General features: G+C 43.0%; 1 protein-coding gene and 1 pseudogene across 1 annotated transcript; both read left to right on the top strand.

The window, feature by feature from the left end:
- The first annotated feature begins 2543 nt into the window (after positions 1–2543).
- Positions 2544–9509, top strand: LOC134466603 (phosphoglucomutase-1-like; annotated as a pseudogene).
- A 229-nt stretch (positions 9510–9738) lies between these two features.
- LOC134465797 (ubiquitin-conjugating enzyme E2 U-like) lies at positions 9739–13170 on the top strand. The gene is made up of 10 exons (XM_063219673.1): positions 9739–9901; positions 10009–10111; positions 10211–10300; positions 10382–10476; positions 10641–10779; positions 10871–10910; positions 11013–11101; positions 11890–11986; positions 12215–12333; positions 12882–13170. Exons 1-10 carry the CDS (start codon positions 9842–9844, stop codon positions 13010–13012), a joined length of 963 nt encoding a protein of 320 aa, XP_063075743.1. The 5' UTR covers positions 9739–9841; the 3' UTR covers positions 13013–13170.
- The last annotated feature ends 44 nt before the right edge of the window (positions 13171–13214 follow it).

The raw sequence follows: 13214 nt of genomic DNA, 5'->3' as shown, positions 1-13214 counted from the left end.
CCACGGGCAGGGCAGCCTGTCACTCACGTTGCAGGAGTGCACCAGAGACCGTGTGGCTCAGGCCTGTTTCCCCCAGCAGTGCTCTCAGCTGCTTCCATGGCTAATGAACTCGAGGCATCCAAGGGTTCTGTACAGTGGCGGAACAATTGCACACAGGGCCCAAGGGCAAAACACTGATAGGGCCCCCCTTACTGCCTGCCATTGTCACAATAGTGCCCCCAACACCCATACAGGAGGGCTCTAGGCCCAGGGGCAAATGCCCCTCTTGCCCCCCTATAGCTCCACCCCTGGCTCTGTAGCATCTGGCAAAAGAAGCACAGACAGATTGCCACATGCTTGGAGCAGTGATATCTCCGTTATTTGCTGACATTGCACTGACTGATTGACTGGTTGAAGGCCAATGAAATGATATTGAGAGATCAAGGTTTTTTTTAAATCATCAGTGAAGTTCATTTGAATCATAGTTCTATGTTCTCTTACTTGTTCAACTTTTCACCCTAGACTTCCCTTAGGTCACATGGCTTCCTCTGATAAGATCTAATGTGAGGCAGTTAAGTGATATTCTGTTAAGCAGGAGTGATTAAATCAAGTTTTGTGCAATGTGTTTGTAAACAAAAACTAGGCAACACCTAGGCAACCTGTTAAAGGCAGTTCACTGTGTATTGTGAGTTATGGGTATGGGTCTAAAATGAGGCACTGTCTCCCTCTACTGATGGCTTCTCTCTCATCTGGCTGACTAAGATCAAAGCAATATACTACAGTAGGACACAATGGAAGGATAACAACTGCAAAGCTACCAATAAACATACATACGTTACGTACACATGCTAATGGAAGCGGTTAATTTTAGTAAAATTTGCTCCTTTACACGCCATTCATATATTGTGAAAAGAAACGCTTCGATGGATAACTTATCAACATTTAAAATGACACATATTTCATGGCATCTTTTTTTTATCTTTACACGTGCCATATGTTTGCACTTGTTCCGTGGTGACCAATGACCAATGTCACGTTATGATGATGTGGTCGGATTGTGAGGTCATTGGCCCCTGGGGCCTGTCCAGCGCCTGGCTGAGAGGGGAGGTTCATGGCCCAGGCGTGCTGTGCCGTGGGTCACACTAAACCTCAGAGGCACTTCAAAGACTCCACATAGCATAGCTAATAAGCAGAACATCCAAGGGATCTCCATCCGTGCCACTAGCCCCACAAGTATTTTATATTTTAACACTGTAATGACATCATTTTATAGTCTGAAAGCTAAAATATACACAATCATCCACAAATTAAATTACCGGTAATTAATAGTTTTTCACACAAAGAATTTACTCAACTTTGTAATAGTCAATAGGGCAGTACAAATGGCACAGTCAGTTTACACAGTGTCATACTGTATGTTACAGGATATTAAATATATGTAGGCATTGTTTGAAAGAATTAAAGGGGCCCTATTATGCTATTTAGAATAACTTTCATTGTTAATATATTGCTTTACTGTGGTTAGTGGAGTTAATTTCCGATGACCACGTGTTTTCATGTCCATTATTTTTATCGTTGTGTACATGTACCCTGCGCCTGTTTGAAACGTGCGGAAGTGCAGAATTTTAGACCGTCAACATTCTAAAATCTCGGCGCAGCATGGAGCGTTTCATCAAGCATTCTATTACTAATATTACGTCAGCAGCACAGCTGCTTTTGACCTGGAATCCAACCCTGTAGCCTATGTCTAAAGTTGAAAGCCAAATAGTCCACCCAATGTTCACAATTAATCTGAAAAGGACGCATCATAAGTCCCACGTTATGTTATTAACCATTACTTTTGAGCGCCTTGCTGTGTCATTTGCTGAAGCCCATCCCTATCCAATGCGAGTCTTCCGTGCATGGGCTTCAGTAATAAATGGGTAGTGGACATGAAAAAGCATAAAAGGACCCCTTTAATGGATAATAACTCATTATTCATGTTCGGCTTAAGTTTCAGGATGACCATAAAGCAGTGTTACATTTAGTAATAATTTGGGATAATACATGACTTATACACCAGCACTTCCCCTAAATATCCAATGACTTCTAGTGCCTGCTTCAGAGTTCCTCCTATCCGGAAATTGTTAAAATAACATCATCCATGCCACGAGAATGAGAATGAGGGAGAGAGACGGCTAAGCGTCTGGTCTGACTGATTTAGCCCGGGGGTGACTCACTGTATCATTAGTGTGCAATCAAAGCGCTGCTGTCGGTCGGACCTCAGGGGTTGGGTCTGGCTGCCCTGGTTACCCAGGGGCCCTTGGGGGAACGGCCACCCCTGACAGTGATGCCCAAACACATGTGCACACACACACACACACACACACACACACACACACACACACACACACACACACACACACACACGGCGACGTCTTCAGTTACCAATCTGCCTTTCCGCTGCTTTTATTTTTGGCCCCTTAACTACCCCAACTGCCAGTGTCCAGAATGCCTGGGGCAGCCGCAAGGCTTTCCCTTCCCCTAACCCTCCTCCCACTTCCTACTCTCCCCTCCGGCGCCTTTGTCTTTGTTCCCTCTTCCTCCCTCTTTCCTCCCCCGGCCCGGCCAAACGATGGACAGTAACCCTTTGCAGGTGGTGTCCGTGCCCACGGCACCGTACCCTGACCAGAGGCCTGGCGTCAGTGGCTTGAGGAAGAAGGTCCATGTCTTCCAGTTCAACAGGGACTACCTGCAGAACTTCATCCAGAGTGTTCTGTCCTCTATAGACCTGTGCGACCGCCAAGGATCCACCTTAATACAAGGCGGAGATGGACGCTACTTCAACCGTGTGGCCGTAGAGGTGATTGTGCAGATGGCTGCAGCAAACGGGGTCAGTGCTGCCATCACTGCTGCACCTGAGCTGGTCCGGTTGCATGTGCTGATGGCTTGGACTGGCTGCATGCTTTCATGCAATTACTGTATTACTGCTATTGTCATTGCAAACCAATGACTTGGCTCTGAACATCTCGACAGCATGAACACATTCATTTTATAACTATTTCATTTGGCTGAATGTGTCACCTGAATGCATACTGTAGACTGTTTGATGCCTTCTGCAAAGAAAAGAACTGTAGAACAATAGTGGGTCATTATTTGTGATGGACCTAAGCAGTCTTAACACGTTCAGTGGAAATTGCATGCATGGTATTTTGCATGTTTGACAACTAAAGCAATTTTTCCCCATGGAGCATAACAGATTTAAATGGTGCATGCATGTGCAGAGTTGTTTCCTGTAACACCTTACCGCTGTTTGTGCACTGCCTGTTGAACACAGCCAACAAACTTCTTATCAGGAGGGGATATTTATAGGGGATTGAGAGGGTAAATTATGTGGCGGTACGTGCGTTTCTAATTCGGTCAATTACCTGAGCGCACAGGTACATGAAGTCTCAATAACACAGATGGAGTAGACGTAGATCAACAGCTTGGCCCATGTTGTCATGCTATGAACATAACCGCATACAGCCAGCCTAATAACATCAGACACGTCTGAAAAACACTAGCTGATGTGATAAGCACCACAGTAGGCATTTAGTATTGTCATATGATAGGATTGTGTTGAGAAACATATGTCCTTCTGACCCCAGTCCTTTGGTTGGAATATCATCTGGCACAATCTAGCTATGTCAATTAGTCTCAAAACCTACAATGCAAAGCAACTACAAACCACGCGCCACAAAACCCATAGATCTTTCTAAACCTTTGGTATTTTGGTTACTTTATTTATTTCAATGGAATGTGGAAATATCTCTTGTGCCAGCATCATTGAGGACAGGCTGTCAATGGTTTTGCTGTCCTCATCAGGTAGGTCGCCTGCTGATTGGTCAGAATGGGATCATGTCGACGCCAGCCGTGTCATGCATGATTAGAAAGATGAAGGCTATAGGAGGCCTCATACTCACTGCGAGCCACAACCCCGGGGGACCCCATGGTGACTTTGGCATTAAGTTCAACATCTCTAATGGTGGTAAGCTATTAATGTGATGTGATACCTATAGCAAATGCCGATGAGACTATAGGGATGAAGACAGGTGTATTCGGGGCAAGTCAAGCCAAGTCTGTGTTATTTATGAAGTACATAGTGACATACATTTGAGTCATGTTACAACTTATCCCAGTGGTTAACAACATGACATAAATACAGTATAAGTATAACAGGTGACTGTAAACGTGTAATATTAATTAGTCAAGTAAAAGCACATGTTTACTTACAAATAGTAATAGCCTAATATAAATGACATCTATCTAGTAAATTCAAACACAAAACCTCTGTGTGTTCATTGAGATTGAATTTTAAATGTATCTTCTGTTTAATAACTTGTTTGTATTTATATTCAGACGGTGTACATGATTTTGATAGCTAAGATTGTTTTTTTTAAATGGAATGAATCAAAAGTTTTACTGCAAAAAAAATGCACATCACTGCATACATCCGAAGTGTGCTACATTCTCTTTTGACTGTGCTGAGATTGAGTTTCAGACTTCTGGCTAGAATAACAAGTACATTAAGTCATTCATGTAACAGCTTTTGATGTTCTCTGGCACTATGTGTGCCAATTCCACTTTTGCATTCAAAGATTTGTTCAATTATTTAATATCTCAGCGCCACTTCATTAATTTTTCACAGTCACGTTTTGATTTGGGGGTCTCCGGGAGGTTTGATGCTGATGCAGTTGGGTAATAAGTTTTCATAAGATAAAGAGTTTTTAATTTTGGGATGTCATGTAGTGACATAGAGATATTAAAAATGAAATACCCTCTCAGACGATGGCACTCAATATGACCCTGTACGCCTGCCTTTCCTCTGCTTTATTCCAAATCACACAATTCAAAACAGGACCCGCTCCAGAGGCCGAAACAGAGAAAATCTTCCAGCTGAGTCGGACCATTGAGGAGTATGCCATATGTCCTGACCTCAGGGTGGACGTGGACACTCTTGGAAAACAAACATTTGACCTGGAGAACAAGTTCAGGCCCTTCACTGGTCAGTAACACTTCTATGCCATTCCATAGACTAGAGAGACTGGGGTGAGCTGCACCTTGATGTTTAGATTTGCTGCTTGAAGGCATGCTGTTCATTCTCTGTAGTGGAAATTGTGGATCCGGTGGAATCCTATGCAAACATGCTGAGAAATATATTTGACTTTGCTGCACTGAAGGAAATGCTGTCGGCCCACAACCACATCAAGATCCGCCTCGACGCAATGCACGGAGGTAAGAACGCAAGTGGGACTCCATGTGGAATTTTGTGTGTGTATATATTTTTGGGGGGTTTTCCAACTTTATTAGACAGGACCGTGAAGAGTGGGACAGGAAGCCAGTGGGAGAGAGAGATGGGGGAGGATCGGGATTTGAACCCGGGTCCCCTGCGCAACAATGCAGCGTCCCACCGCCTGTGCCACGGCAGGGCCCTCGCTGTGGAATATTTGTGTCGAGCTGTAAATACACTTCAAATAAATACACCATACAAATATTGAAGTATAGCATATAACATACTGAAATGATTGTCAAATGTTCCTGCCTCCCTGAAAATGCATTCAGTCACACATTTTTGTCATAGTTCACTAAGAAATGTTTTTAATGTATTGTGCTAATAGACTTACAAGTAAGCACATGAAATCTCCCCTTTATCTTTTTTTAAACACTAAAGTGGCAACAACATTAGGAGTCTACGCTTTTAAAAGTTGATAATTAAGGATCATAAGCTACTATGTAACAGATTTAGCACCCCACTGCTGAGAGAAGAGAATGGCCTTGGGCTATTAATACATCAGACGCCCACACACTGGACTTAATATCATGGTAATTGTTATTCATATTTTTAGGGAAGCACATTTGGTTGCCGCTGCTAATGGTCCATCCTTATGAGAGGGAGCGGAGCCAATAAAACAGTCCTCTTTCGGGATATTGTGTTTCCTAACTCAGGCTCATCACTGGGCCTGTGTGATAACATTGAAACCAGACAGACTCCTCTGACTGTCACCCACGCTGTCCCACCCACTCACACAGTTCTTGGAGCATAGACCCTGCCAGCATGGTAGACACTTCTTTTTTTATTTTATTTTTTTGGTCTTTTTGACTTTATTTATGACAATACAGTGAAGATGGTGACAGGAAGTGAATGGGGAGAGAGAGACGGGCAAGGGCCGGCAAAGGTCCTGGGCCGGGAATCGAATCTGGGTCGGCCGCATAGCAGACGAGTGCCCTACCGCTAGGCCACGGCAGGGCCATGGTAGACATTTCTGACACAACAGGAACTTAAACCAGACTTGACAGTAGGGAATTCATTCTTTTATTCTGGCTCATCCAAGCATGTGACACGCTGATCCACCCGTCTTTTTAGACTGTGTACATTGACACCACACTAGTCTGAATCTAACCATGTAGATCCTCTGAAATACAAGCTATTCGTTGGATCACATCGGTATTTCCCTGTTTCCACAGTAATGGGACCCTATCTAAGGAGGATACTGTGTGAGGAGCTTGGGTGTCCTGCAAATTCAATCGTCAACAGTGTCCCCCTGGAGGACTTTGGAGGCCAGTACCCAGACCCCAACCTCAGCCATGCCGCAGAGCTGGTTCAGGCCATGCAGAGTGGCCAGTACGACTTCGGGGCAGCCTTCGATGGGGACGGCGTAGGTATCAGAATGAAAGAAAAGCCGTGGAAGCCCACCTGGGAAACTCCAACTCCCATTGCCATTGTGACACAGCACTCCACAGCGCACAAGTGTTCACTGCATGCAACGAAATTGCATTTTATGCCTCACCTGTGCAAGGGGGCAGCCCCCAATGACGCCCCAAGGGTAATGCAGTAAGAGTGCACTCGCTGAATATAGCAGTGTGAGTCAGCGGTAGAGCCCACAGAGGACAGACTTGGAATATTCCCGTACTCCACAGAGGCATCACATGAGCCGTGCGTTGTGGGTCAGGTTTAGTTTAAGTGAGACCAAGTGTGTGACTGCTGGCTGACTTCCTCTCGTCACTCTCACTCTCAAGTCGTAATGTATTACTAAAGGCCCTGTGCACTGTCATAGCAGTGTAGTACTATAGTAGTTAACTTTCAATGTCTATTACAGCATGCCACAGGAGGTACGGTGTGCATTAAGGGGCTACATAACCCATTACTCGACTCTACTCTCTACTCCAGGACCATAACGTGATTCTCGGGAAGCATGGCTTTTTTGTCAACCCATCAGACTCGATGGCTGTCATCGCTGCAAATGTTTTCTGCATACCTTACTTCCAGCACGCGGGGGTGAGAGGACTTGGCAGAAGCATGCCAACTAGCGCAGCCCTTGACAAGTAAGGGTCTGCAAAAGATCATACGCATGCTTGAGGTGTTATGACTGGAAGAAGAGTGATGTGTTGAGCAACTGTAGTTTTCTAACCTCTGTGCACTGTGCCTCACAGTATAGTGTACCCCTGCATACTGCATTGTGCATCAAGTAAAATATTCCACAGCTATGCATTGCTGGCATACATGGTAATGCTAAAGGGAACTTAAGTGACCACAAAACACCTCTTACTTTCCCTTCGTGCATGGGCCTCCCCCAAAACAGTACTTCTTAATGCCTGTCCAACTTTTTTGTCTCAGGTGATATATTACACACAGTAGGATGACCTTAAATCTGCACACATTGCCGTTAATCATATAGTGTACTCATGTTACATTGCTACTTTTTAATGGCAACACACAAGAGCATATACAATCACTCTTTTGTTTTTGTTTAAGTGTGGCAAAGGCCACCAAGATTCCGCTGTATGAGACGCCAACAGGCTGGAACTTCTTTGGGAAGCTGATGGACGCCGGCAAGCTGTCCCTGTGTGGCGAGGAGAGTTTCGGCACAGGTACCTTATGAGTGAGTGCACGTTGCACAAACACACAAATGCCAAAAAGAAAGCTAATGCCTCTTTTCCACTGCCGGTTTTCTGGAAGGCCTACAGCTTGGTACAGCGTGACTCGGACGACACTTTTTGCTCTTCCAATGAGTTGTGTCGTGCCCAATAGAAAAGCAAAATGTGGCGTCCGAGTCGCCCTGTGTCGAGCTGTAGGCCTTCCAGAAAACCAGCAGTGGAAAAGAGGCAAAAATGGCAGAACATGTTGTTGAGTGTGTTTTGACAGTGTGACACCAATGCAATCTCTGTCTTGTCTCATTATCTGTGTGTGTCTGTAAAGGCTCTGATCACATCCGTGAGAAGGACGGGCTGTGGGCCGTGCTGGCATGGCTCTCCATCCTGGCCATTCGGCATCAGAGCGTGGAGGAGATCATGGCCGAGCACTGGCAGACATATGGCAGGAACTTCTTCACCAGGCAAGAGCCGCACATAGTCAACTGATCATTAGTCAGCTTTGCACTTTCAGATTTGGAACAGAACCTAAGACAAGTTTATCGCTGCAATTGACTATAGAATGCAGATAAATGCACAGTTCATTTTCCCAAAATATGCATATTGCATATTTTAAAACCTTCTGCCGTGCTTGATTTGACCTGTAACTATACTATATATGTATAAATGCATTGATATAGTATACAGTAAATATATATATATATAATATTTCTACATGCTAGGCTATATATTATACCCCGGCCGATTTGGATTTCTTACTTGCAAGATTCATTCTCAACAGATTTGACTATGAAGAAGTGGACGCCATTGCAGCTGTGGAGATGATGGTGGACCTGGAGATCATGATGTCTGACAAGGCATTCACTGGGCAAACATTCTCAGAGGGAGAAAAGATGTATACAGTTGAAAGAGCAGATAACTTTGAGTACACTGACCCTATAGATGGAAGTATATCCAGGCACCAGGTGACAATTCCTTATAAACATTCTTGTTCTCATAAAAGTATAAAAGTTACTCTTACGTGAACAAGAAAACTGCTATACTAAGATAAAACAACAGCGGACAATGCTATGCATCTGTTTACTGATTTGTATTCAACCCCAAACTACCTCATCACTCATGGACATTTTTACAGGGTCTGCGAATCATGTTCTCTGATGGTTCACGTCTCATCTTCCGTTTGAGTGGAACAGGCAGTTCCATGGCCACCATTCATCTCTATGTTGAGAACTATGAAAAAGATGCCAGAAAAATATCCTAAGACCCACAGGTAGGCTATATTTCAAGTTGTGACCTGCATATTTGCACTAGTTTTGACACAAAGACAATATGTCTACACTTCAACCAGAGATACTGTTTATTCAATACAGGCGATGCTGGCCCCTCTGGTGAATCTGGCTGTCAAGATGTCAATGTTGCAAGAGAGAACAGGCCGCACTGGCCCCACTGTCATTACGTAATCAATGTCATCTGAGTTTTCACAGACACGCTCTACATTTTTGTTTCCTTTTTATTTATCTGTACATTAAATATTTGTATGAAATGTGTGACGTTAATAAAACAATTGAATGAAGACAGTAATAATATTTGTTATTGTATTGCAGACCTACGTGTACTTGTTTTTCTCTTCATCTTCTTCTTTTCTCTGAAACATAGGCATACACCACATAAGCTACTAGATATGTGGTAGATGTTACAATTATTTCAGTGCCTCCCTTTACTTGTGTAAGGACGGACAGCCTACGGTCCTGAGGCTGTGCCATAATACCGCTGCTCATCCATGGATGAGCGCTGGTAAAAGTTGTGGAGACACGCGCGCATATTAAAGAACTGTTGCTTGACAACAACAGTACACACGGCTTTTGGGGTAACTGGTAGTATTCCATGGTAGGATGTTAGGTTGGTAGGCTATGGTAGGCCTAGGTATTATGTTAAACTTATACGGTATTTTAGACTTAGCTAGGCTACTTCAATGCGCTCTACGGCTTCACCGCCCGAAGGACAGGCGAACTGCGCGGTCCAAACGCTATCTGTAAGTGATACGCCTACCGAAAATGGAACTGTTTTGAGATTTTGATCAGCTATACAGTAATATCCATCCGTAGCCCTAAATAATAGCCTAAATTACATTTCCAACAGGAATCTCTAAAATGTCGACTGGGTATAGAAGCATATCCAGTCAGAGGCAATCAACTTGAATGGAATGCAATTATCACAGGACCAAAAGACACGATCTGGGAAGGCACTGTCTCAAACCAACTTCTTAATTGTTTATTTATTCTGGGTAAAGACCTCGCTGAGCTGGATATTAACCAGAGCAATGTTTCATTTCCGGCACTAGGTGGCGTATTGAGTCTATCATTGTATTTCCATGAGCAGCCCAACCAGCAACCATATGTCGTTTTCTGCACTGTTCCTTTTCACCCTAATGGTAAGCATGCAGTTAAACAAATAAGCCCTATTGATTTGTATCACGAGAACACTTTCTTATTCACGAGCCCTGTCTTTGAAGTGGACAGAGACACAGGAGAGGTGTGTGTCAACTTCCCTCTGGCTGGAAAGGAATGGGATCCCAATACTGTGTTCAGCATCTTACTGCATACACAGGTAGGACATTTACAAAAAAAAATGACCTGAGTTGCACTAAGAACACTTTAAAATTATTTTTGGACAGCTATAGGACTATGTAGTAGATGGATGGATAGAATTAACACATGCTTTCATATGATGGTTGTGTTCCGTAAGCTTATGATCTTTTGTGTCTAATATAGTTTGTGCTTGCCCACCCTATTTTGGACAACCCTGTAAATGTGGAAGCTGCTGAGATGTTAATGAATAAACCGCACATCTACAGGAAAGTGGTTGAGCAGTGTGTCAAAACCAGTCAAAAGCTGAAACAGACATGCCTTGGTATGAAGATGACATGACATGACTATTCATTCTATTTTGTTTTTCATGGATGTGTTGACAAATTAACCATTGTGCCTTACCTTATACCCAGTGACTGAGGGAGACACCAGTCAACATTTGCACCGTGACAGGTGAGAGTCTGTCATTATATTAGGGCCATTTCCACCGGTGGGTGTCTTTGGACAAAGGTGTTCAGAATGTTGGGGCCGACTGTTGGTTCATGTCATTCACAGGATTGTCAAGAGGATCCCTTTTGAGGAGTATCTACAGGCATGGACAAAACTAGCTACTAGCAAAGCAAGAACTCTGATGACAAATGAATGTATGGAAGCTTCTTTTTTTCTTTTTAAGTATGACAAGGTTGCAAATTGTTATTGTCAAGTAGCATAATTACAAACAACGATGTAATAAATGTGCCATACTGTTCTATCTCAGATGTTTCTTGAGCAAAAAGTTTGCCTACTCTCTCAATCTGGTTGACACAATAACTATTTTCAAGCTAGGCCTATATAATAAATGTCTATAGCCAGCCTACTTTAAATATGTTGCGCTGTAACAATTATGTAGTAAGACCACACAGCTGGACCAAATGTAATAATTACATTTCACCCAACAATTGCGGTGTAAATGTATTCATTTTGTAATAATTTGTGCAGTTTGTCATATATTTCTGATAGTGGTGTGCATTGGCACTGCCCTCACGATTTGATTCGATTACGATTCGGGAGGTAGCGATTCGATTCGATCCGATTCAATTCTACAATGCATTGCAATGCATTACATTTCTACTGAAGGCAAAGCAAATGTTTCTTCAGTCATGATGAGGCAATACAAGTGGTCAGATACTGAGCAACAATTTATTGGCTGTTTTCTGTATCAGTCTTGCAGTTTTCAATGCTTTGAAGTTCTTTTATTTAATTTAACATTCATTTGCTCCCGAAATATCAACGGAAGTAATTGAAACTTTAAAAAATTGCAGCGTCGATTCTGGAACTTGCCGCATTGAATTGGATCGCCCATGCCCCGCATTGCATTGGATTGCCAAATCAATTATTGGTGACACCACTAATTTCTGAACACAATTTGTAATGTGTTCACATTTTATCCTAGCACTGGGGCAACAAGTCAGTACTGCCCAAGTTCTTTTTGAGAACTCTGGATCACGATCCCTTGCGTCAATACCTTTAACTGAAGCATGTTCTGACAGGTAGGCTTATCTTTGATTATCTTTATGTGCTATGTAGATTATGACACACACACAATTATTATGCTCCCAATGCATTGATTTCCCTTTTCCGCAGCAGCACACAGAGCCAACTGATTTTAGCGGTAATATGTTAACAATGATAAGATCAGTCAATGCAGTCCAACTGAAAGGAGTCCAAGGCATTCCCAATCCATTTCCAGATGTGTTTTGTGTTTTTCTAATCTGCAGCATCAACGACATGATGTACGGAATAGTAAAAGCAAAGCCACCAAGGACAGAGAAACGACGGCACAGACTTAAGCAGATTCAACACATGATGAAGTTATACAAGCTTTATAGCAAAGCAGGTACTTTTTGCATAAGGAAAAGTTACAGTACATCAAAGGACTGGCTCTAGAAGAAATTTAATAGAAGGTTCTTGATATTACCGGTAATTGTGCCATGCGACAAAAAAGTTCAGCATCCTCTAAATCTTTTCTTTTGATTGTGGAGTCAGGGGCTTATAGTTTACCATAAATGAAAATGTTTCTTGATGGTTTTAGTGGCACCGGGGAACCAGACCCTGTGCCTAATTCAGTGGTCCCCAAAGTTTTCCTGCTGGGACCCTAGCCTGGGAAATCCCATATTGCTTTGCACGGTCATTCCGATCTGTGAGGCTATGTTTACTTGAGATAACTTTAATTCTGAATAAAGCTTAATTCCACGTTGAAAACGTCATGTAAACACTTCACAATTCTGAATTAAATGAAAGATCAAAGTAAACTTGACGGAACTATTTCATTCCGAATCATTAATTCGGAATTAAATACGTCATGCAAACGTAGCCATTGTGTAGTGTTAACCAACCCCCTTTTGAACCTAAGAATATTTATTCCTTTATTCTTTCCTCCATCAGACCTCTGGAGGGACGGCCTGTCTGCACCCCCTACCAGTGCTCAACATCCGGCCGCAGACATGGAGTCAGAGGTGGATATGCTGGTGGCATGGACACACTCCTTATCATTGGAGCATCTAGATGACTACTAATCCTGCAGCAGACACAGAATACTGGCATGCCATCACATGGTTGCATTCATATCATGGTGGAGGAATTTGATAAGGGAGAGCAACTAGGCACTGCCTGAAATTTTAACAGGCATCAATTTCTATAAATAAACACCCCCTTCCAAGCAATTAAAACATTAGACTCCATGGCAAATTCTGTCAATTTATTACGATAGATTACAGT

Source organism: Engraulis encrasicolus, chromosome 16 (genome assembly GCF_034702125.1).
Source record: "Engraulis encrasicolus isolate BLACKSEA-1 chromosome 16, IST_EnEncr_1.0, whole genome shotgun sequence".
In the NCBI taxonomy this organism is placed as follows: domain Eukaryota; kingdom Metazoa; phylum Chordata; class Actinopteri; order Clupeiformes; family Engraulidae; genus Engraulis; species Engraulis encrasicolus.
This window is presented reverse-complemented; position numbering and strand designations above follow the sequence as displayed.

What these genes read in the sequence shown, in the direction of transcription:
- LOC134465797 (XM_063219673.1), top strand. Translation starts at nt 9,842, where the DNA reads ATGCGCTCTACGGCTTCACCGCCCGAAGGACAGGCGAACTGCGCGGTC. An exon ending in GCTGAAACAGACATGCCTTG is followed by an intron (nt 10,780 to 10,870) that starts GTATGAAGATGA and finishes CCTTATACCCAG; the next exon opens with TGACTGAGGGAGACACCAGT. An exon ending in CAAGCTTTATAGCAAAGCAG is followed by an intron (nt 12,334 to 12,881) that starts GTACTTTTTGCA and finishes TTCCTCCATCAG; the next exon opens with ACCTCTGGAGGGACGGCCTG.